General features: G+C 40.3%; 1 protein-coding gene across 1 annotated transcript in view; it reads right to left on the reverse strand.

Annotated features, from left to right (window-relative positions):
- Nucleotides 1-18984, reverse strand: part of LOC126249350 (nose resistant to fluoxetine protein 6-like) — a 223826-nt gene extending 204842 nt beyond the window's left edge. The window contains exons 1-2 of the mRNA XM_049951005.1: nucleotides 18972-18984; nucleotides 18627-18850 (exon numbers count right to left, since the gene is read on the reverse strand). Of these exons, the coding sequence (XP_049806962.1) occupies nucleotides 18627-18850; nucleotides 18972-18984 (237 nt within the window). The remainder of the gene's footprint in view (nucleotides 1-18626; nucleotides 18851-18971) is intronic.
- Between the last annotated feature and the right edge of the window lie 7570 nt (nucleotides 18985-26554).

The following is a 26554-nucleotide window of genomic DNA, read 5'->3' on the forward strand; positions in this document are numbered from 1 at the left end:
GCATTGTGGTTGTCAACTGTCGTAGCTGTGTTGCAAAAGAACCGGAGAACAAAGCGCTAATAGAAAGCACTGAAACTCAGATCGTTATAGGCACGGAAAGCTGGCCAAAGCCGGATATAGTTCAGCCGAATTTTTTACAAAGGGCCTAACCGTGTTGCGAAAGGGTAGATTAAATGCAGCTGGCGGCGGAGTGTTTATTGCTGTCAGAAGTAGTTTACCTCGTACTGAAACTGAAGTAGACAGTTCCTGAGAATTAGTATAGGCAGAGATTATACTCGACAACCGGAATAAGTTAATAATTGGTTTCTTTTTCCGACCCCTGACTCAAATGATACAGTCGTTGAACAGTTCAAATAAAACTTGAGTGTCATTTCAAATAGGTACCCCACTCATACACTTATATATCGTGGTGACTTTAATCTACCCTCGATATGTTGGCAAACATAGATGTTTAAAGCCGGAGGTAGGCATAAAACGTCGTCCGAAATTGTACTGAATGCGTTTTCAGAAAATCATTTTGAACGTTTTGTTCAGGAGCCCATTCAAAGTGTAAACAATCATGAGCAAACGAATGTGAATATTGAGAAACCCCACATATCCAAAAAAAACTAAACTTTTCAGGAGTGCAAAAAAATTCCATCGTGTAAGGTTATACTGAAATTCTGTTTTGCTTCTTATTTTTTGTCAAAATTAATTTAGGAGAAATAATGCAAATGCACGGTAGACAATCTAGACACATTTTCTTGACATTAACTTAAAATCTAAGTAGCAAACATGTGCGGTTTCTCAGTAAGCATTAATTCTTACTTAACTCATACTTTATTGCCAATATGGACAAAAATCAAACTAATTATTCGTATTTTCCATTTTGTTTGGAATTATACTCCACAAATGATTAATTTTTTTTACACGAGGTGGCCAGTTACGTACGTCAGAGTAGAAGTTCTGTACGATTTTTTCTTTTGGTAGGAATGGTAGAAATCGCGTCAGATCATGCATTTTCTTCTCGTTTATAGCACAAGATCTTAATAATCTTCACTTTCATGGCTTGGTAGAATTACATAAGAATCAGTCAGTAGGAATGTGTGCTCTTCTGCTCCATTAATGAATGGCTTGACTTTAACAACACCAAGATGTTCATGTGAATAGCAGGACTGCATGAATTGTGTTTCATGAAAGTGATGTTTGTTATTTCTCTGTGTAGCCGTTCCTTGAGTTTCAACGGAAATACCATTCTTTTCGTAAAAAATTTGGCTACCATTCCTTATAATTTACCACCTCTTTTGTTTCTTATATTTTCACTTCAAAATTCATCTTTTTGTTGGACTCTGTTATTACTTATGCATACATTCTCAGCAAATATATCCTATCTATGTTTCTAATTTTCCGTTTTACCACGCCGAACAAAGTGGCTTCTTACTGGAAAGTGTTGGGTGATGAACTGAAATCTTCAAAAAATGGTTCAAATGGCTCTGAGCACTATGGGACTTAACTTCTGAGGTCATCAGTCCCCTAGAACTTAGAACTACTTAAACCTAACTAACCTAAGGACAGCACACACATCCATTCCCGAGGCAGGATTCGAACCTGCGACCGTAGCGGTCGCGCGGTTCCAGACTGTAGCCACCCCGGCCGGCCTGAAATCTTCCATGTGCCATAAACATTAAAAAACATATCATCATAGCATGGTTTTTATTTTGAGCTCCACAAGAATCAGAGAACAAGTGAAGGTATTTAAGCTGTTGTCCAACATGTTCACTTAAGTCACGCACATTAAAGGCATTTACTGAATGCTGACGCAACTAAAACATGTCTTGTATGTCTTGTATTGGTATCTGAGCCAACTGCAGGTGCTGCATAAAATCGAAAGAGAGGCCTGCAATGGTGGAATCTGTTTCAGTTTTCTCTTTAACCGCATGTAATTTCCTAAAGAATTTATCAACGCGCTTCTTGTCCTCTACTAATCCAGTTGTTGCTGGCCTTTTAGTAGCATCATTCAGAGATGGACTTCTGATTTTTTCACCGAGCTCTTCACATGTGCAACACGTGTCCATTTGTGGTTGTCCAAGTTTTAAATTAGAGAGTCCACGAAAATTTTTCAAATAAAATTAATAGTCAACAGTACTGGCAATATAAAATTTTGAAAAAGCCCATATCTTTTGTACATGTGGAGTTTATCTGCAGCTAAAGTGATACAATGGCTGCATAGCAACACAGGAAATGGCAGAACACATGGGATTTCTCTGTGTTATGATTAGCCTATATGTTTAAAGTCCAGGAATGCACATGCAGGGTTTCTCAATATTCTCATTCAAATAGGGGGCATACAGAGATTAATGACCAGAGGGTTGTTGTAGAATGACTGAATACCGCAGCAGCCAAACCCACCGAAAGTAAACCCTAAATTCATCTACTTAAAAAAGGAGATACAAATTCGCTTGACGCCTTCCTAAGAGACAATCTCCACTCCTTTCAGTCTGGCTATACAAGCGTAGACCAGAGCGATTTAAATTTACAGAAATAGTATAGACGGCAATTGAGAGATATATAACAAACAAATTAATAAAAGATGGCCGGACGGGGTGGCCGAGCGGTTCTAGGCGCTACAGTCTGGAACCGCGCGACCGCTACGGTCGCAGGTTTGAATCCTGCCTCGGACATGGATGTGTGTGATGTTCTTAGGTTAGTTAGGTTTAAGTAGTTCTAAGTTCTAGGGGACTGATGACCTCAGAAGTTAAGTCCCATAGTGCTCAGAGACATTTGAACCAATAAAAGATGGTACACAAAACAGGTCAGAACATTGTTGCAGAAGAAACGAAATAAGCATGCCAAATTTAAAAGAATGCAAAACCCCGAAGACTGACGAAGTTTTACAGAAACTCGAAATGTAGCGCAAATTTCAACGCGAGATGCTTTTCACAGTTTCCTCAGTGAAACTCAGTATCGAAATCCGGCAGAAAACTCAAAGAGAATGTGGTCGTATATTAAGTACACCAGCGGCAAGACGCAATCAAAACCTTCACTGCGCTATAACAATGATGATATTATTGATGACAATGCCACTAAAGCGGAGTTACTGAACACAGTTTTCCGAAATTCTATAATTCACTGAATAGCTGCAAACACGAGTAACTTAAAAGCAGATGTCATCGGTGTAACGGAGCAGCTTGAATCACTTTGCGAAGGAAAGGCCTCCAGTCCAGATTGTACAGCAGTCAGACTCCTTTCGGAGTATGCTGATACAATAGCTCCGTACTTAGCAATCACATACCACCGCTCGCTAGTCGAAAGAGCCATATGTAAACACTGAAAGACGCACAAGTCACTTCAAAATCCAAGAAAGGAAATAGGAGTAATCCCCTGAATTATCGACCCATATCGCTAACGTCGATTTGCAGTACGATTTTGGAACATATACTGCGCTCGGACATTTGAAGTACCTCGAATAAAACGATTTATTGACAAACAGCCAGCACGGATTCAGAAAATATCGTTCTTGCGAAACACAACTAGCTCTTTATTCTCACGAGGTAATGAGTGCAATCGACGGAGGATGTCAAATTGATTCCGTGTTCTTAGATTTCCAGAAGGCTTTTGTCACAGTTCCTCACAAGTGACCTCTAACCAAATTACGTGGCTATGGAGTATCGTCTCATTTTTGAAACTGGATTCGTGATTTCCTGTCAGTAGGGTCATATTCATCGACGGAAAGCCATCGAGTAAAGCAAAAGTAATATCTGGCGTTCGACAAGGAAGTGCTATATGCCCTCTACTCTTTCTGATCTACATAAACGATTTACGAGGCAATCTGAGCAGCTGACGTAGATTGCTTGCAGATGACGCTATCATTTGCCGTCTTGTAAAGTCATCAGATGATCAAAACCAACTGCAAAATGATTTGGACAAGATATCTTTATGGTGTGAAAAGTGGCAATTGACTCTAAATTATGAAAAGCGTGGAGTCATTCACAGAAGTACTGAAAGAAATCCGCTAAATTTCCGTTACACGAAAAATGACACAAATCTAAAGGCTGTCAGTTCAATTTAATAATTATGGATTACATTAGCTTAAATTGGACAAATCAAAGTCTGCGATTTATTGGCGGAACACTTAGAAAAGGCAACAGGTCACGTTTTTCAGGCGTCTTACGGAGTATTGCTGCGCGGTGTGGGTTCCGCATCAGATAGGTTTCACGGAGGACATCGAAAGCGTCCAGAGAAGGGCAGCTCGTTTTGTATTCTCTCGAAATAGGGGAGAGAGCGCCATTGGTATGATACGCAAGTTGGGGTGGTATAATTAAAACATTGTTGCTTTTCGTTGCGGCAGGATCTCTCAAGAAATTTCATTCACCAGTTTTCTCCTCAGAGTGTGAAAATATTTTGTTGGCGCCCCCCTACATAGAGAGAAATGATCATCATAATAATAAATAAAAGAAATCAGAGTGTGCACGGAAAGATTTAAGTGCTTGTTTTGCACGCGTGTTAGGGAATGGAACGGTAGAGAAATAGCTTGAAGGTGTTCGATGAACCCTCTGCCAGGCACTTAAATGGGAATTGCAGCGTAATCATATAGAGATGTACATGTAATTGTATCAGCCATATCTAGTGTTCAAATAAATAAAATAAGTTTCCTATAGGGATAAAACATTATTCTGCTTTCTCTAATACAATAAAAAATAAATTAGATTTGATGCGACAGGTAGAGCCAGGTGTTAAGAGACATAGATATAAACGCTGAAGTATTCGGTACCTTGCTTGTTACTTACAAGGAGAACCCTACATAGGTCACTATCTCAAACAGTCGAAAAGTCGCGGAGGGAGAGAAGGGTGAAAATAGAGGGACACTTATTTTGGCATAGGTGCTGACAATGAATAGTTTCCCAGAAATGACTTCATCAGTCCACTCGTGCAGCGAAAAACTAAGAAAAGGCATCCTCACATGGGACAAGTTAGCTAGCACTGATGAGTTCTGTGACATCACTTCCTGTTCTTTCACGGAAAGGAGACATCGCAAGTATGAAACAGGAAATAACTTGTGTGGTATCCCGACAACGTGCTACGAAACATTGAAACGATAAGAGGCAAGAACGCTCCCTACGTCACAAGCAGAACTTGCGAGACGTCATATTGTATTTGTTGTTTTCAGTCGAAGCCCATATTTGGTGGGTTTTGCATTATAACCTACACCCCACAAATATGTACTGTTTCTAAGCACCAATACATTGATCTCGAAAACGCGACGTTATTGGTATGATTTGTTGCAATAATATTACGGGAAACGTCATATTGGTGGTTAAAGAATTTCGTATTTAGTGATTTTCATATCACATCTCACATGTTAAAAAAGTATGCCTCTTTAAGAGAAATGCACATTGAAGATTCATCAAAAAACGTGTCGTTTTCAGTAGGATTTGTAATAACTGAATGTCAGTTAATAACATATCGGCGATAACAGCATATAGAAGATCATAATATAAAATACAGGATCTTCTGTTGCAGAAGTTCAGTGTACTGTAGTTGGTAGAGGCTGAGTGTTATGAGGCGATGAGTAATGTTTCGTGTTTTGATATATCCAATTTTTCACCTTTGCTTTTTGTAAAAAGATTGTGGGACTTTCTTATTAAATTACTCTTATTTTCTGTAGTTTTCGATGTTATGTGCACTTTTTCTCAGGATTTAAATTGTCCGATTTTCTGAAGTTTTATAATCTGGTGTCTTGACTGAATGGACATGTAACTTTCCTTTTTGTCTTCTAGCATGTTCATGGATACTGAAGTTTTTTTTATGAAAAGAACAACATAACTAGCATATGGACGAGGGAGGAAACGCGAGTTTTAGTAGAGCTAATGCAGGAATTTTATCCACGTACATTTTCGTAAACAAACTGTACGATTTGCGAGCCAGATACAGCCAACATCTGCCGCTGGAGAGCTCTGCAGTCGCAAATCACGTTAACCAGCACATGGGCGCTGTGTGTCGTGCTGTTGGAATTCCCATTCAGGTCCACGTCAGCTGCATTCCATGTGAGGCTGCAAATCGGTAGCGCAGTGGCTGAGAGCAGTTTCGAATTTTTGTACCTTGTGTTTTGATCCAGTTTTATGTACTTTTCGTCACATATCGCGGAATTATGTGACACTATAATTTTTTTGACACTGAAATACAGCGGAATTATCGACAAAAAGTAAGCATTTCAAATCTTATTAAAAATAAATTTTGTCGTCACACTTACATAATTAACAGTAACTGGAGGCATTGGTGCGATAACCAGGTAAGTCACTTTTACATACTTTCGAGTAAAACATAAAGAACTATCCCTTTATTTAGGACACCAACATACCGTAACAGCTCATTAAATAACGAAACAATGATTTATTATGACATTTATTGAATTAAAACCGAGCGAGGTGGCGCAGTGGTTAGCACACTGGACTCGCATTCGGGAGGACGACGGTTCAATCCCGTCTCCAGCCATCCTGATTTAGGTTTCCCGTGATTTCCCTAAATCGTTTCAGGCAAATGCCGGGATGGTTCCTTTGAAAGGGCACGGCCGATTTCCTTCCCCATCCTTCCCTAACCCGAGCTCGCGCTCCGTCTCTAATGACCTCGTTGTCGACGGGACGTTAAACAACACTAACCTAACCTAACGTATTGAATTAAAGAAAAACTTCTTACATCAAACTACTTTGTTCCTACAGTGTAGGCTTTCACGGCCAGTGTTGTCTTCAGTTGAAACTTCCGGGCTGAGAGGCCGTGGCCAATGTGTAAAATTTTCACCAAACTTTCGTCTCCATCTGCGGGAGACATCTGAGGTCGTCCGGCTACTGCCACTGAGGCTCCAGGTACTCTCGCATTTATAGAGCGCATAGAGGGCACCACTATTCGTCGCGTGATGCCGACGGTATGCCTATCTTTGGAAGGCGTCATCATTCTCGATTAAGAGTAATCGATTGTCATTCTGCTGGCGCAACGTTGACATCCATATTTTGTCTAACTTTAAAACTTCCTCTTTCCTATTAAAATTGTTATGGTGTTGTGAATCTGTATTGCTTCTCTATACATGCACGCATGGTAATGGGATGTTCGGGCTAGAACTCTTGTCTCATTAAATTTAATTTCGTGGTTCTCATCTCGAAAAACATGCTCAGCTACGGCCTATTTTTCGATGTGTCCTAAGCGACAATTTCTTTTATGTTCTGCTAAGCGGGTGTTTCCACTTCTTTTTGTTGTTCCAGTATATACTTGTCCACAACGGCATGGAATTTTGTATACCCCAGATGTTACTAGGGGGTGTCGGGCGCCTTTTGCAGTTCTTAAATATTCCTTAATCTTCTTGGTGGGTCTGAAGATTGTTTTGATCCCATACTTGGCCAGAACTTTCCCGATACGGTCCGTGACTTTATTAATGAACGGTAGGAAAACTTTTCCAGAAGGTGACCGTTGTTGCTCTGGAATTCTGGCTTATTTTCTTCTTTGATGGAGGGCTCGATCAATTTCTTTGCTGGTATATTCATTTTTCATGAAGGCTGACCGTAAGTGATTTAGTTCATCTTGTAAGTAAACCGGTTCGCAGATTTTGTTGGCTCTGTCCACCACGGTTTTCATGACACCTCTTTTTTGCCTAGGATGATGGTTTGATTCCTTGTGGAGGTATCGATCCGTATGAGTGTTCTTTCTATATACGTTGTGGCCCAGCGTCCCATCTACCCGTTTAAATACCGACACATCTAGGAAATTGAGTTGACCGTTGCTCTCTTTCTCCATCGTAAACTGTATTTTCGGGTTAATACTGTTCAAATGCACCAAGAAGACATCCAGCTCTTCTTCACCATGAGTCCACACTACACATGTGTCATCAATATAGCGGTACCATTTAGCTGGCTTTTTACTGGCAATCTGCAGCGCTCGCTGTTCGAAGATCTCCATAAATAAACTGGCAACAGCTGGGCTGAGAGGGCTTCCCATCGCCACCCCGTCGATCTGTTCGTAAAACTCGTTGATGTACTGGAAATAAGTTGTCGTCAGGCAGTGTTTAAATAAAGCCACTATATCAGTCGGAAAAATACCTGCTATATATGAAATAGCTTCGTTTACAGGCACCATGGTAAACAATGACACTACATCGAAGCTCACAAGAATATCACTTTAGCTGACGTTAATCTCCCTCAGTTTTTCAATAAAATGCGCCGAGTTTTTAATGTAACTGTCCGTTCTGCCAATGCATGGTTGCAGCAAGCAGGTGAGATATCTGGCCACCTCTTGTGTTGGAGGTCCTATGGCACTCACAATCGGCCTCAACGGGACCTGTGGTTTATGTACCTTTGGGATTCCATATAGTCTGGGTGGATAAGCTTCCGTTTTGCACAGTTGTTTTTTATCATCCGTAGAAAGAGAAGCTTATTTTATCAGGTGACTGGTATTTCTCAAAAACACCATAACAATTTTCATAGGAAAGAGTAAGTTTTAAAGTTAGACAAAATATGGATGTCGACGTTGCGCCAACAGAATGACAATCGATTACTCTTAATCGAGAATGATTAAGATAGGCATACCGTCGGACGAATGTTGGTGCCCTCTATGCGCTCTATAAATGCGAGAGTACCTGGAGCCTCAGTGGCAGTAGCCGGACGACCTCAGAAGATGTCTCCCGCAGATGGAGACGAAACGTTAGGTGAAAATTTTATGCATCGACCACGGCCTCTCAGCCCGGAAGTTTCAACTGAAAATTACTTTGTTGTTTGAATATGATATAAGAGAAATAAACAAGAAACTAAAGAAACAACAAGTTTTAGCACTTTAAAGGCTACTGAATATGATGAGGAATCTGAGAAATAAAAAAAGAAGAAAAGATAATTTAGTAAAAATTATAGGTATGGAAGGTTAATAAGAATTTCACTGTGCTTCTTCCTCTGATGAGCTGTATGTAGCATCCGTAACAGTTCTGTCATAGGCCTCCGTAGTATACACTGTCCAATCATATTAATGTGACCACCCGTCATAAGTTTCAATAACCACCTTAAGCAGCGCTGACCGTTGCGAGACGAACAGGAAGAGAGTCAGTGAGGTTGTGGAAGATACCGACAGCGATGAGGAAGCATGCCCTCTCCAGTGCCGTGGCCCAATGTGTAGGTTAAGGATCCATGGCGCGAACAGCCCGATCGAGGTGGTCCCACAGATTCTGGATTGGGTCTAAATCTAGGGAGTTTTGTGGCCAGGGGAGTACGGTACATTCTTCCTGGTGCTCTTTGAACTACGCACATACGCTGCAAACTGCGTGACACATTGCATTGTCCTACTGGTAGATCCCGTCGTACCGAGGAAAAACAGACTGCATGTAGGTGTAGACACAGTTCCCAAGGAGAGATGCATACTCGTGTGGTCCATTTGCCTTCCCGAATGACATGATCAGCCAGGGAATACCAAGAAAACATTCCACAAACCATAGTCTCTCCTCCGGCCTGGACACTTTCGACAATTGTTGCAGGGTGTTTACTTGAAGACGTTTCACGCCGTACATGCCAACGCCACCTGTGGAGCATAAAACGTGATTCATCTGAAAAGGCCACCTGTCGCCACTCTGTGGACGACTAGTTGCGTTCGTCGCCAATGAACAGCAGTCAACATGGCGGCACGAACCAGGCGCCCCTGTGGAGGCCCATACGCAGCAACGTTCGCTCAACGGTCATTGAGGAGACAGTGTTGGTGGCCCCTTGGTTCATTTGGATGGCCGATTGCTCAACAGTTGCACGTCTCTTCGCTCACACGCATCTCCGCAGCCGTCGTTCATCCCTGTCATCTATGGCTCACGGTGCACCATAGTCACCTCGAACCAGTTTTAGATAGCGCCATTTTACCATGCTCGGTATACTTTAACCACGGCGGTACGCCAACAGTTTACTAACTGTGCCGTCACAAGGCGTCACGCAGCCGCCACAGGTTAAAAGGCCGCGCCATTGCGCGGCATACATGGTTGAACAGCTCGGTGTCGGCGCTGCGCCGCAAGCATCGCGACACAGGCGCCACCGAGCGAATCTGCGCGGAACAGATAGCAGTACGAGGAATATGGTTTTGGACGGCGAGCAAGTATCTATCTGGGCCGGCCGGAGTGGCCGAGCGGTTCTAGGCGCTACAGTCTGGAACCGCGCGACCGCTACGGTTGCAGGTTCGAATCCTGCCTCGGGCATGGATGTGTGTGATGTCCTTAGGTTAGTTAGGTTTAAGTAGTTCTAAGTTCTAGGGGACTGATGACCTCAGAAGTTAAGTCCCATAGTGCTCAGAGCCATTTGAACACCGTGGCTGCCGTGGTGGACGGCAACAAAGAAGAAGGTGCTGGCGGGAGACTTGCGATACGGCCAGACCGGGCGCAGTTTGCTGCAGGGCTTTCTGGCTGGCTGTTACCGAATCAGAAACTGGAGACAGCGGAATTGCCTGCTTGAGTATGTTACTAGACAGAGCTATTCTCTTGTGCTGGAGGTCTGCAGATGTCGTTAAGTGATGTGCGCTGCTCTGTGTATTGAATGAATTCGGCTTGATAAGCACACATTATGGAACTAGTACCTGCTTACTGTGCTTGATATGTCAATTATCGATTCCCCAAGTTTTTCAGATGCGTATTGTTTTGGCCACTGGATTTGATGTCATTTGATCTTTCGTTATGTTCTATGCAATCAACCCGCTCCTTATTTAACTGTCATGTTGCAGGTGACGCTTTTATGGATTGTATTTTTATTATCAAAATTCTCTTACAGATTTGAAGTAGAATTTGCTCCTTGCGTAATGGTATTGTGTGTAACTTTAAATATATATGTATTTTAAATAATTTTTTTATTATGAAGCAGCATTGACACTTAATGTGTTTTCACTGTAGTGGAATTTCACGCTGTTACGTGAGCATTTTGGTGTTGAGTAAATTCTTCTTGTTGAGCAGCTAAAAATCTGATTTGTGTGCCCATACTGTAATAGTCTTGGTCTGGAAAAAGTCACTGTCTTTTAAATTTCTAAATTGTGCTATTTTTAAGAGAAAACAAATATTCAGAACTTCTTTAAGTAAAACAAAAATTGTTTTAGCAAGTAGCAAGAACCCCTCTCAGCTCAACCCAATCCTACCACCCCCTCTAGCGGCTTACTAACTTATTCGTTTCGGAAATGCTTCCACCCTTGACCCGAAAGGCCAAGATTATGCACTTTTGGACTACAGAGAAATCGCTCCGTTTTCGCGCAACAAAGACTGCACTGTTTGCCGCGTCCTCCCGGCACGCTTTACATACTGTCCACTCCTAGTGCTGCCATCTGCTGTCCGTGAGTGTTTATCACAAGTTGACGTCCAACATAGGCGGTGTCACATTAATGTGACTGGACCGTGTAAAATTCCAAGTCTGAGGCTGGCACATATACGTAAGCAAGTTTCATGACATCTTTATATCACTTTACATGGATTTTCCTTCGGGAAAGTCAATGTAGCCGAGACTTTCTGAATGACAAAATCATGATGTGAGGCCATTCTGAAAAGTAATAACCTCCGAATTTTTTATGTGCAAAATTTTAAAAATTTTAAAATAAAACTTTATTAACATTCTACATCTTTATTCTTTATGTCTACATATTTATTTCTCAACGTAGTCATCCTGGCGATGAAAATATTTCTCGTAACGAGAGACCAGTCTGATAATGCCGCCACTGCAGAATGTTTGACTTTGTTGACAGAGCCACAACCTCACCCTTGCTTGCATCGCTTCATCACTATCAAAGTGAAGCCCTCTAAGGTGTTCTTAATGTTTTGGAAGCAGATTTTCCTGTTGGCACATACACGGATGGGGCGAAGTCTGAAGTGTATGGATGATGATCTATGACAGTGAACACAAGGCATCGGATTGTTGCAGATGCCGCAGCCCTCGTGCGTAGTCTGGCATTGTCATACTGAAGGAGAGGGTGCACTACGTGTGGACGAACTCTTATTAGTCGTGCTTTCAGTTTTCTTATGGTCTCGCAGTACACCGACATAGTTACGATACACGTCGCCATATTACACTCTACAATTCGGATCCCTGTAGCGGCAGAGGGTCACAACTTGCGCCAGGGAAGTGGAAAAGTCTACCGAGTAACATGTATGACATGTAACATGTATGACATGTAATATGCGAACAGAATAAAAAAATCGGAGACATTACTTTTCAGCACGTCCCCGAAGATAAATTGTGATAATGATGCACTACAGCGAACTACACGCTTGCGTGCAGTGGAGTACTCAAAGAAGCTGCACCTTGAAACAGTAAACTTATCAGTACCAGCACCGTTAATGTTAAACCGAAATAGCTTTTCTAGGCGAAGTCTAAAAATAGATCTTGTGTAACATCAGTTAGAGTGAACTTCTTGAATGTATTTTACAGCCGGCCGAAGTGGCCGTGCGGTTAAAGGCGCTGCAGTCTGGAACCGCAAGACCGCTACAGTCGCAGGTTCGAATCCTGCCGCAGGCATGGATGTTTGTGATGTCCTTAGGTTAGTTAGGTTTAACTAGTTCTAAGTTCTAGGGGACTAATGACCTCAGCAGTTGAGTCCCTTAGTGCTCAGAGCCATTTTTGTACTTTACATGCCAGAATCTGACTACTATTTGGTGCAATGACAAAGCAAGCCGTCGACATATCTGGTACGTGCCCCAAACACCCGACGTCGACAAGTCCATTTCCTACGTTATTCTGAGTTGGTCCCATGGACAGGTCTCATTCTTACATAACACGACAGAGCGTTTTTCAAATTATGCAATGGTGGTGAAATCTCATAGTCGACCAATTATCGACATAGCTTGTTATCGCACCAATGCCTTCAACTGAAAACGAAAAACACGTAAATTCTAGTATTTCAATTTTTGCTTCAATTTTTAGTTTTATACTTCAAGAGAACTAATACGTTCCCCTTGGCGGTATATATCACAAAAACATTCAAAGCATAAAAATTCGGCGGCCGGTGTGGCCGAGCGCTTCTAGGCACTTCAGACTGGAACCGCGCGACCGCTACGGTCGCAGGTTCGAATCCTGCCTCGGACATGGATGTGTGTGATGTCCTTAGGTTAGTTAGGTTTAAGTAGTTCTAAGTTCTAGGGGACTGATGACCTCAGATGTTAAGTCGCATAGTGCTTAGAGCCATTTGAACCATAAAAATTCGGAGCACCACGAGCAACGCGCAACGGTACACACGCCACAGTCACATTAGAGTTTTAGAATGAATGTCATCTGGAAAAGTAATCTCGTTAACGATTTTAAATACCGGTAGCTCGCGATAATTTTGCTGCAGACCACGCATTCTCTTTGAAGAGGCCATCAGTATACCAGTTTCACCGATAAGCGGCCCATTGTATAATGAGGGATCGCTTTGCCCATTCCTCGAGTCAATAATGTACGAAAACGACTCCATTTTTACGTAAGGCATCATTGTCCTAAAACTGATGGTAGGTTTCTTGCAAGAGCTTTCAGATTTTGTGGTTATTGCGTACACATTCTGGTGACTTTCCATTAATTGGTTTACGTCTTGTGGGACGCGAGGAACAAATTTTCCACTGACTTATTGAAAAAAAAAACTGTTGGTACCAACAGATTTCCGGAAAGGGTCAATCCGTATTGGTCGTTGTAGGAGTGCGTCAGGTGACTCAATTTGCCGACATCTGTTTCCGTAACTTTCTCACCTCGAAACGATAACATTCTGTTACTAGATATGTAAAGCATACTGTTTGAACCGTATTTATAACGAAATCGGGATTCAATGCTGGAATTATAGTGGATGTTTGAAGTTGAAACAGTTTTGTTTTCGATGACGCATCAGATTTACGCTTGTCTTTGGTGCTAACGTATCTGGCAACATGAAGCTGTTGAATTTTGTGTTTCTCTTGAAAGAATCGCGATAGGCGTTTGAGGCATTAGTAAATTCAAAAGTTTCCGACTGCTGTAAGGCTGCTGCAGCCACTGCCCACTGCAGCAACGCTCATGTAGTAACGTAAGTAACCAAATGTCAATTGTTTTAACCTCTGTAAAACTACCAAACATCCACTAATCGATCATTTTATATTTATCTCGAGTCGATCCGCCGATTATCAATTGGCTCTTTCATCGCAATAGCTGTTTTGAACTTGTGAACTTGCGCACCCTTGCATTGCCCACTACAGATTGTCACTTCCAGGGTACTGTTACCAACTTATTTGTTTGTCTCCAGTTCGGTGACAAATGTGGTCCTCGAATCCAACAAGACGTACACCAATTAATTGAACGGCATCAGAGTGTGTACAAAACAGCCAAAAAATTTGGAAAATTCGCAAAAGAAACAGATTATCAGTTTTTGGACGTCACGTAGAAAAGAGGCCGTTTTTGTACATTATCGACCCATGGGGTGGGTAAAGCAATCCCTCCTTCTGCGATGGCCCGTTTGTCGATACAGTTGGTATACCAATGTGTTTATTAAAAGTAATTTCGCCAAAGTGGTTGCCGTTCAGTCAACCCTGCAATGTACAGTTTTACAGACTGATGAAGAATTACATTCGCCGATTACAGAAGTGTGCTATTCTCTCATCACGCAGGGAAATCGCAAGTAGAAGCGATGTGTTTGAAATACACGCGTTGATGCATAGTCAGTTACAGATGCCAGCTTTAGAGAATGTCTTGATGTGCTTGGTTTGCTGCAAAAATGTCGCCAGATCGCGAGGTATTTAGCAGCGTGGTATTCATACTAAAAAATGTGACGTGACTGTGGCATATGTGCCCCCGCGCGATGCTAGAGGTACTCCGAACTTTTATATTTATGATACATATCATCATGGGGAATGCACTAGTTCTCTTAAAGTACCAAAGTGAAAATCAAAGCAAAAATTGAAATACTAGAATTTTTTTTCCTTTTTCACTTGCTGTTAATTACATAAGATTATGTAAGACGTATGATGAAAAAATTCATTTTTAATAAGATTTAGGATGTCTATTACCTTTGTCACAAAAAAATGTTCGTAGTACTTAATTCCGCGACAACAAAAGAAAAAGAAACGTAAGACTGAACTTAAATAAGGGGCGCAAAACCTCGAAACCATGCTCTTAGCCACTGCTTTATCGACTCACTTGGTTTTACGCTGCACGAGCAACTTGATGAAGTGCCGTCGAAACTTTGATCGTCATTTTCTGGGAGACTATTGACTGTCGCTAGTTAAGACAAAATATGTGGTCTTATCGACTTTACATTATTGACATTCACATTACGAAGTTTCGATTGTGTCAGAGAGAGACGTTCAGAGGTTTCCCCTTGTTATTTCCTTTGGATTTCTAGATTTCGGTCATTATTGTTGCTGCTTCTCTCAAGAAGTTTTCATGGTGGAATGTTTATACATTTCATGAATGTTCTGATGAGAATCTTTGATAAATGAGGTACTTCACTATAATTCACTATTTTTAAGAAATTTCGCTTTTTGCATGAGATAGTGTGTAGCTGGTGACTCTGATTCATGCAAGATGACAGGCAATTGTTTCATGGTTTCATACATTTGTGCAGTGGAGATAAAAAGCTGGATAAGCTGCCCAAATGTTTTAGCAACAAGTAAGAAGGTAGGCAGATAGGAGACATGATATCAAGGGGATTAGCATGAGAAAGTCTTTAAAGTAGTTAGGTTAACTAGAGAAGGAACACTAAAAAAATCAATGAACAATAGGGAACTGACGAACAAATACATGTGATAAGTGGCAAAGACTGTTATGTGATGGATGTAAGAAACACAAATACTGTGAAATAGCAAGTTAAATGAAAGTGGTGGGGTAATTGTTTGCTACGAGAAGTGTGCAAAAACAGTGGAGTGCTAGAATAGGGGATGTTAGGAAGTAATAAAAATACTAGAATATTGATACAGATGCACCAATTAAAAAACACTGAAAATGAAATATTGTTCAGAGGAACAGAGAACTGGGTTTAAACGTTTTGTTGGCAGTAAGCTCATCAGAGACTACACACGAACTAAATTTACATGAAGAGTAGAAAACAAAGTCGACATCGGCATGTTACTGGCACAAATCTTCCATTTGTCTGGAAGTACAAGTTGGTCCATAGGTGCGGAAAAACCGATATAATCCCTTCAGCCTTTAGGTCTGTGAAACTATTTTTTGGCTTGTTTTCACTCCTCTGGCACTCACCTACTCGCATGAGTCGTACGGGTCAATCCCTCTTGGCACTGTGTGGTTATAATTGTGCAACAATTCACAGAGGTCCAGTGTAGGCTCTAATTATCGTACGGCAGCAGAACTAGGTAGATATTCTAATGCGTTAATGAAGAACTGATTTACGCTGAAAAAAATTAGTTCCAAATTTGGCCAGGTGCAAACCTGGCGCTGTGAATGCAAAAAAGACGTATAGAAATGTTTCGATATGGATTGTGAACCTGGCGTGGGCAGAAAAGGCCAAATAACTGAGAAAGGTGTAATGTTGATTTTATTATTAACCACCGCTTACACAATTTGTTCAATATAAGCACTGGAGACGTCGATGAAATGCTGTACAGTGCTAGATTTGCACCTGGTGGCCAAAATTGGAACAAATTTCTTTCCGATGTAAATCGATTCCGCATTAACGAATTAGGATATCGTAGCTGCGTATTAATTATAAACACCGGGTACCACTGCAAGTGTTGGCAAGACAACACAAAGCAAATTTAGTAGGTCGGCGAGTGTTGCCACAACAGCATGGTAATCGTTCTTTTTCATTACATTGTTTACATGAGCAACGATATTAATGTTTTCTTATCAAAAGAAGTATAATAACCACAACTGTACATTTTTCTTTGTGTTTTCAAGTTATGTTGTTTATTGAGGAAGAAATGACAACAATCGCTAGCGTGCGGGTTAGGACTTTGTTTAATAATTCTGAGCTAAGCAATGTTAATTAAACCTCACTTTCATGGTAAAAAGTATTTATTGCAAATGGGGTATTATTACTTTTACTTTTCAGATGTAACTGGCAAACATATTTGGTCCGAAGGTACCTTGAACGAAACGTAGAACACCAGTGACTTGTCTGAAGCTGACAGTGCTAATACAACAGTCCATTACAACTGCTGGTGAGTGATATAAAGGAACATCTTCAGAAGAAAGCAGTGAGGAAGCCAGTTATCTCAAAAGTAGTAATCAATCTGAAACTTTTCTTACTGTGCCAAAACAAAATCAGCATGAGTGACTCAATCTCTGGGTATATGTTCACAACAATGTGTGTAATCGAGAGAGTCCCACGAAGTGAATCCTCAGTCTTCTAAATTGAGTATGACACAGCAGAGGCAGTTAGGGAGAGAGAAGAATTTTGTTGAGAAGAATTTTGTTGAGAAGAATTTTCTTTCTGCAAATTCTTTCAATACAGAGATGAAGTACATGTTAGTTTATTCTACTATTTTTTAAAATCAGGAATATGATATTTTCTATCAGGAACCAGTTATATTGAAAAACCCTTTACAGTAATGGTCTCAGTATCTCTCTGAAGATTTCTTTACCTGTTTCATCTGTAATTATGAAATTAAAATCTATGGTTGTTATGTTGTTAAAAAAGTAAGGAAAAGAATAATTAATTTTAATTTGTAAAAATAGGTGAGAACTAGTCCAAAGATTTAGGATTTCTGAATACTAAATTATTTTAAGGTGTTATGAATAATTCAACAATAAACCACATTTAATATTAGGCCAAGAAATTTCTCTATGAAGTTCTGTTATTTTGGTCATAAAAGAATATAATAAAATCACTCCGTCTTCAGGTCACGAGTGGCCTACCGCGACCATCCGACCGCCTTGTCATCCTCAGAGGAGGATGCGGATAGGAGGGGCGTAGGGTCAGCACTCCGCTCTCCCAGTCGTAATTATGGTATTCTTGACCGAAGCCGCAACTATTCGGTCGAGTAGCTCCTCAACTGGCATCACGAAGCTGAGTGCACCCCGAAAACTGGCAACAGCGCATCGCTGTCTGGATGGTCACCCATCCAAGGGTCGACCATGCCCGACAGCGCTTAACTTCGGTGATCTCACGGGAACCGGTGTATGCACTGCGGCAAGGTCGTTGCCTCATAAAAGAATATGGAACATATAATTTCAATGAGACTGTCAACATAAGACAGTCAGATCATAAGTGCAAATGTTTGGGTGAAGAACGAAACAATTTATGTAACCTATCACTTACAGATAGAATTGTGTAGGCCTACACAAATGAATGGCTATAAGCAGAACTGAAGATTACCATTATTACATAAGTGCTTCTTTGTGTAAAATTTGTAGTTATTGGTTACTAAAGAATGAAGTGAAAAGTGTAAAGTGTAAAAAAAAAACGTATAATAATAAGTGTATAAGAACAACATAAGATTAAAATGCACAGCTAAGCTACACTTAGAGGTACTCTTAAATTGGTGTCATCAGCACTGAACCTTGCTATTGTTGTACAGATCTTAATTTATGTTGACATTTTTAACGACAGATTACTAAAGAATTAAGTCATACTATTCAAAAGGCATTATAATAATAAAATAGAGTGAAACTGCAAAGTTATTTTATATTTGTTGAACTAGTAATGGTATGAAAGTCAGTATCAGCATTTATGTTACTTCTTTCACATTTAATTAAAAGGTAAGGTCAGTTGTGTTTTACCTCATTGGGCAAACCGACGTGGACTTGAAGTGTTGCATTATGCCTAAACGAGGCGACTGAGAACTGTATTGGGTAAGGTGGCCACGCGAGAGGCGGCTTCGGTAGATCTCTGGAAAGCACCAGTGGTTCACGAAGTGGAATGGTTTCACACTGCGATCTGGACCCAAGCCAGTAGTTGTTGCCCCACAGAAAAGCCGCTCCAGGAGTGCCACTTGCGTCCAGCACTGCAAAGACAAATAATGGAAAGCAAAATAAATAACAAATAAGTTAAAACGGAAATCTGCAACAGTTCTCCCAGAAAATAGTGATAACAGAATCACATGTCTGCTACTGTTGTAGTTTCACTTCTGTACGCCATTTCCGTATATTGAACACAAATACTGTAAAGAGTAAACGTAACAGTTGACCACATAGTGAGGTGTTGAGTCTTCAATAGACACATAAACAAAACTGAAAACATTGTTGCGCTCAGATGGTGTCCTTCTTCGGAGATAAGTAATACAGAAAACACACACACATACTTACAGAGAGACTGGTTCCTATTAGTGTAGACTGACATTATTGTAGTTGCAGTGGTGATTTAAAATGGTATAAATTAGTGTTCTAAATATATAATTTGGACTACAATCTTTTTTTGTACTATATTAAATTCATTAAGAGTTTTGGGCATCTTTAGCAGCTGCTGGTGCCTATTCCAGTACTGGTTAGGACTGATTTTTCGCCCACACTAAGAGCCAAAACTGTACCAGGTGCCTCTCCTAAGAGTTGTCGGGCGCATCTTGTCTCGTATTTTGACAGATATCTGTAATTTTGTTTTGTGATGCGTAGCTAGGCCAAGCATAAACAATTGCAGCTCATGCAGTCTTTCATGCGACGCCCAGTGTCAACGGAAAACTTTGGTTTATGTTTTAAAGCACAATTCTATGTGTCCGTCTGCTGAGTAATGCAGTAGATCAGTCTGGGAGCGCTCTATCGAATGGTCACGTATAACTCCTCTTGAAAAATCATTTTATTTTTGGGGGAACACAAACCAAAGTTCTTCGTTGACACTGTACGTCGTATGATACACGTGATGAACAATATTTCTTTGGGCCGACTCCATCTACAAATTGCAAAAACGAAATTGCAAATATCTGCCCCAAAACCTGACGACTCTTAGGAGAGACATCCTGTATCTGCACCCGGAAAGTCACAGCTGCTTGCAGGCATTTCATCTACATCTATATCTCCATGACTACTCTGCATTTCACACTTAGGTGCCTGGCAGAAGGTTTTTAGAACGACCTTCAAGCTATTTCTCTACTGTTCCACTTTCTAACAGCGCGTGAGAAAGACGAACGCTTAAATATTTCTGTACGAACTCTGATTTCTCTTCTTTTATTGTGCTGGTCATTTCTCCCTATGTAGGTAGACGACAGTAAAATATTTACACATTAAGAGGAAATGCTCATGCGTATGACACTGTTGGCCGGGAAGCCCCATCCTGGGAAGTTCGGCCGCCAAGTGCAAGTTTTACTTCAGTCGACGCCACACTGGGCGACTTGCGTGCCTGTGATGAGGATGAAATGATGATGAGGACAACACAACACCCAGTCCACGAGCGGAGAAAATCTCCAACCCGATCGGGACTCGAACCCGCTTGCACGGGAGGCAAGCACGTTACCACTCAGCTAAGCAGGCAGACACATTCAGAGGAGAAAGCTGGTGAACTAAATTTCCTGAAAAGATTTCGCCGTAACCAAAAACGCATTTGTTTCAATAATTGCCTCCCCAACTCGCTTATCACATCCGTGATATTCTTACCCCTGTTTCGCGATAATACAAAACGAGCTGCTCCTCTTTGACTTTTCTGATGTTCTCCGCCAGTACTACCAAGATGGCCGCCGAGTGAGATCACAGGTATTTTCTTCGTCCGCTAAAAGAACTTATTTAAGAGGAAATAGTGTCAAATTTAAATTTTATTTGTTTTGTATACTTGCTGTAGTGTCCGTTCTTGTCACACAACTGAATATTAGCGTCCCAGTAGCGCTTGTTCTTGAAAAAATTTGTTCTTTAGCTGAAGTCCCTATAATAGCGAAATTTTGCGTGACATAAACACAAAAATTCTACTCAAGTTTTCTTGATAGTGCAAAATGCGTTTAAAAAAGACTGCTACTAGTTTCATCAGTGTCTATTGTCGCAATAAAAGTGTAATTAAACGTTTCTAAATCGTATTTAACTAACACATTTCGTATTGTTTACTAGTTAAATAGACGCAATCTAGGCCTAAACTTCCCGAGTTAGGCCGACCAGAGTGGCCGAGCGCTTCTAGGCGCTTCAGTCTGGAACCGCGCGACCGCTACGGTCGCAGATTCGAATCCTGCTTCGGAAATGGATGTGTGTGATGTCCTTAGGTTAGTTAGATTTAAGTAGTTCTAAGTTATAGGGGACTGATGACCTCAGATGTTAAGTTCTATAGTGCTCAGAGCCATTTGAACCATTTTTTTCGCGAGTTATAAACGTTTAAAAACCTGACCAAACACGCCTGATAACGTAAACTCTCTAAAAGCAAATTAATTACAAATTCATTCTTCTGTCATTGTATCTGTAAATCAGTACAAAAAATAACAACCACCGCACATAAGACTTTTGTGGTGTTTTTTGTTTACGCACAGCCAATTTTGCGTCCTTGACAAATTTAAAACATTCTTTAAACTTAATTATTCTTTCGAAACTGACTATGAGTGAGAAATGTGGGAGCTGTTATTGGGTAGTGAGTAGAGGGATTTGTTGCCAATCTTGTAGGAAATATTTTCACGGCTGGGGGGCGGGGGGGGGGGGGATGCATGGGATGCATTGGGGGGAATGTTGAGAGAACAGACGAGGCTCTCTCCTGGAACTGCAGAGGTATGCAGTAGGAACATTTTGTTTGGGGAACAGGAAAGGGGAATCTGTGCCCTTCAAGCACAGTTGGAGGAAGCAAGGAAGGAACTCATAAGGATCAAGGGAGATAGGGGGAGGAGGGTTGTTGGGAACTAGCAGCTGGTAGGAGGATAGGAAGAAAGAGAACGCGATCTGACAGTTTTATCATCAGCACCAAAAACAGGTATCTACCACTGCCAAAGTTAAGTGGAGAAGAGCCTCAGGTAGAACTAGGAACAGCACACTTCTACCGAGACCAAGCACCTAGGAATATACAAAGTGTTAGGAAGAAGAAAGTGCTGCTGATTGGTAGTAGCCATGGGCGAGGTGTAGGCCCTCAGTTACAGGAAAGTTTAGGGGCAGCGTACCAGGCCACCGGTATCTTTAAGCCAAATGTAGGGCTAAGTCATGTGATAGAGGACCTAGGGTCTTTATGTAAGGCCTTTACAAAAGAGGACCATGTAGTGACAGTGGGTGGGGCGGGAAACAGTTTGGACAGGGATGGGGCATATGACATAGGTGGTGACCTGGACAAGATAGCTTCCCTGACTCATGGCACCAACGTACACTTTGTTGAGCTGTTCCGGCGTCATGATCGACCACACCTTGATGGAGCTGTGAGGCGAATCAATGTGGGGTTAGGGATGGCTCTGAGGGCAACCAACTTTGCTTATGTTTCTCTGGTGCCCGTCGGGACTATTAACAGATGGGGTTTCACTGGGCATGGCCAACACCTAAACAGAACTGGGAAGGGAAGATTGGTACAGCTGATTTATGAAAGTGTAGGGGGTGGATCTCGGGCCACACATGGTTAAATACCTGTTGTCATAGGTAGGAAAAGTAGGTCTTTTTTAGGATAAATCCAGACAACAGGTTCTCCTGCCTAAAGGGTATCTCCAGCACTTTAAAAAATACTGAAACAATCACTCACAAGACAGATTTTAACAAAGAAAAACAAACCATTGGAAAGAGTAACATGCATTTCACAGACTTAAGAATTCTCCATCAAAAGATGCAATCATTAAAAAATAAAATACAACTATTAGAAGTTGAGCTCCAATCTTTGAACTGCACAGTAGTTTGTATTACTGAGCACTGGTGTAGAGACAAAGAAATCCAACATGTAGTGTTATCTTTGTATGAAAAGGCAAACTCTTACTGCAGAACTACTTAAAGGGGAGGGGGGAGAGGATCATGCATTTATATCAGAAAAGGTACACAGTTCAAATCAAGATACGACCTCAGTACTGTAAGTGAAGAGAAACCCTTTGAAATATCAGCTATTGAATTAACAGGGCTTGATATCACCAAGAAATTAATCATTTTCTGTGTGTATAGATCTCCCAGTGGTAGTGTGGACACTTTTTTCAATAAGTTAACAGAAGTTCTAGATAAAGTCTCAAGTACAAAGGTCAGCATAATTCTGTGTGGGGTCATTAACATCAACACTAACATCATAAATGAATCCAGCAGCACCTTCATAAATAGCCTTCAATGTTTTGGCATGTCCCTGTTGGTCGATAGTGCAACAAGGGTTACCACAACGACTTCATCAGTAATCGACCATGTGGCCACAAATATGGACAGGGAAAAATGTGATGTAGCTGTAAAAGATCTCGGACTATCAGACCATCTCTGTCAAATAACAACAGTAAAGTCAGGCATCGAATCATTCCCTAAACTACAAGTCTACAAACGACACCTATCAGAAATCAAAATAAAATATTTTTCAATCGAACTAGAAAAACAAAGCTGGGATGAAGTGTATAAGGAAACCAATGTGAATATGAAATTCTCTAAATTCTCCACATTGTTTAAATTGAACTTTGAAAAGGCATTTCCAAAAGTATGCATGTCTCTATCAACATCTCACAAAAACAGATGGATAACAGCAGGCATTGAGAAGTCCTCCCAAACACTTAAACTTAAACACCTCAGTTCCATAAAAAAGATTCGCAATGATCCAGCATTCTTAAATTTCTATCACAGATACAAAAAGATCTATAGGAAGGTACTGATTGCTACAATAATGACAAAATAATATATAATACAGAGAATAAAAGCAAAGCAGTCTGGGATGTTATAAAAAAGGAAATGGGAAGAGGCAAACAAACGCAGTATGACATACTGCTAAGGGAGGGGAATAAAGTAATAAATGATCCACAGCACTTATCAAGCTATGTAAATGAGCATTTTTCAAGTATTGCAGAGAAGTTACAGCAAAAATTCCCCCAAACAAGTAAAACACCTGTAAATAATGTTGCACTAAATACAATGATGATACTTTCAACCACAGAGAATGAAGCCAGAAAATAATTAAAAAACTAAAAAATAAAATAGGCTTAGATGAAGTACATATGTGTGTACTGAAATAATGCATAGAGATTATACAAAGCCGCTTAACAAATATAATAAACGAATCCTTCACATCAGGGACATTTCCAGAGTAGTTAAAACAGGCAAGCGTTGTACCTTTGAAAGGTAACGCAGAAGACGCAGAAAATTACCTGCCCATAACCCTGCTGTCAGCATTCTCCAAAATAATAGAAGCAATTATGAAAGACAGATTAATGAATTACTGAATAAATACAATCTTTTAAGCAAATCACAATTTGGTTTCCGAAGTGGCCAAAATACGGAGTCAGCCATAGTAGAATTCACAAAAGATGTACATGATGCTCTTGATAAAGACGAGTGTGTCACAGGTATATTTCCAAGGCTTTTGATACAGTCGACCACAAGATTCTATTAAATAAATTAGAAGCATTAGGAATAAGAGGGGTAGCTACTGACTGGTTTCGATCATATCTAACAGATAGGGTACAAAGAGTAGAGATAACACATACTTCAAATGGATCTACACATTTAGTAAAACACTTATCAGAACCAAAATACATTAATATAGGAGTTCCGTAAGGTAGCATATTATGAGCAATACTGTTCCTGATATACATAAATGACTTTCCCAGTAGTGTTACTCACGGTGAAAAAAATCCTCTTCGCTGATGACATCAATATTATAGTCAATGAGAAAACAAGAGAACTCCTTGACGAGAAAGCAAATGAAACTCTCAAGGAAGTTTATGCTTGATCAATAAGTATTAAAGTGACATTGAACATAAAGAAAACTAATGCCATGAATTTCAGTTTGAAGAGGAAAAATGACAATGTTGAATTAAATGTAGATGGCACCTCTATAGACTATGTAATAAATGCAAAATTTCTAGGAATGAATATTGATTCTCAGTTGAGGTGGTGTGAACACACAAAGGTACTTGCAAACAGAATGTCATCAGCATGATATGCCCTTAGAATCCTATCATCAGTGTGTAAGATGCAGTGCCTTTAATTACATATTATTTATATGTACACTCAATTCTTAGCTATGGAATTCTTTTTTGGGGAAAAATGCACAAAATATGAACACAATTTTCAAACTTCAGAAAAGAGCCATAAGAATAATAACCAAAAATACAAGTCGAGCTCATTGTAAAGATCTGTTCAGAACACTGGGGATTTTAACTGCTCCAAGTGAATACATTTACCAGTCAGTTATACACATAAAAAATAACATTGGTAATTACAGTACAAACAGCTCTGCTCGTGACCATGCAACAAGTGGTACACTCAACTTACATTTACCAAGAAAAAATAAACATAAAACTCAAAACAGCATTTTCTACCAAGGAATAAAACTGTACAATAAATTATCAAAAGAGATTAAAGAAATTGCAAAAATACACATATTTAAAAAGGCAGCTAAAAAGTACCTGTTAAGCAATACATTTTTATACATTGAAGGATTACTTAGCTAAAACAGAGTAGGGGTTTGATAAAAAATGTTATACAAATAAATAATAATAATAATGATTATAAAATATCCAACATTCCACATAACACATTCACTTTATGTTTTTTTCCCTTCTTTTTTCCTTTCCAGAAATACTTACCCCCAAGCTACGCATAGCACAATACTAACTCCTCTTACTCTTTCTGAGCTCAACATCTCACTCATTATGGAGGGATGGTGACTCAGTTTTTCAGAATAGCAAATGGGATGTTGCTGTACAGAAAATGACCTAGAGATCACCAGTGTGTGTGTGTGTGTGTGTAGTGAGTGATGTGTTATGAAACAATGTGTGTATAGAGTGTGCAGTGACTGATAGTGAGATATGAGTGAACAATGTGGCATTACATTATTTAATAAGTTATTTGTAAAAAAAGTATTGCATACCAGGAGTAAATCTAATTGTAAATCTAATGCTTGTCTCTAACTATAGAAGTTTGCAGATATATGTGTATACGAATTAGTTTATTTTAAATTGATCTAAATGTGTAAATACTTTGACATGTTCTATATCCTTGCAAAAAGAGATCTATGGATGAATAACGCTACTACTACTACTACTACTACTACTATTTGGTAAGAATCCCGGCCCCGGATCTAGACTATTTCAGAACTGGGACAAAAACTTGATAGTAGCGACCTCAAAAATTAAAAAAAAATCGATTTTTCGAAAAAGTTTTGTAGCGCACATTTTTCTGAAGAGTTTGATATATAAATGATATAGCTTTGACTATCATTACGAATGTAAAATTAGAGAGATTCGAGCGCGCACAGAGGCTTTCTGGCAGTCGTTCTTCCCGCGAACCATACGCGACTGGAACCGGAAAGGGAGGTAATGACAGTGGCACGTAAAGTGCCCTCCGCCACACACCGTTGGGTGGCTTGCGGAGTATAAATGTAGATGTAGATGTAGATGTAAATATAAGCCACGTTAGTTGGTTTTAAGTGTGCCAAAGTGCAGTGCCACACTTCACACAGCATTCTTCTACCGCACGTCGCTGTATTTCGCTCTGTGGAATTCAAACATATGTATTTTGTAATGGAAGCCATCAAGCCTATATTCAGGACAGTGGAAACTAAAATAACCTGCTCCCAGTCAGACGGTTTGATTTCCTTTTTTAAAAAAAGAAAAAAAACTAGTAAAGACAAGAGACAGTAAGACCGTACACATTTCTTCAAT

Source organism: Schistocerca nitens, chromosome 3, assembly GCF_023898315.1.
Source record: "Schistocerca nitens isolate TAMUIC-IGC-003100 chromosome 3, iqSchNite1.1, whole genome shotgun sequence".
NCBI classification, from domain to species: domain Eukaryota; kingdom Metazoa; phylum Arthropoda; class Insecta; order Orthoptera; family Acrididae; genus Schistocerca; species Schistocerca nitens.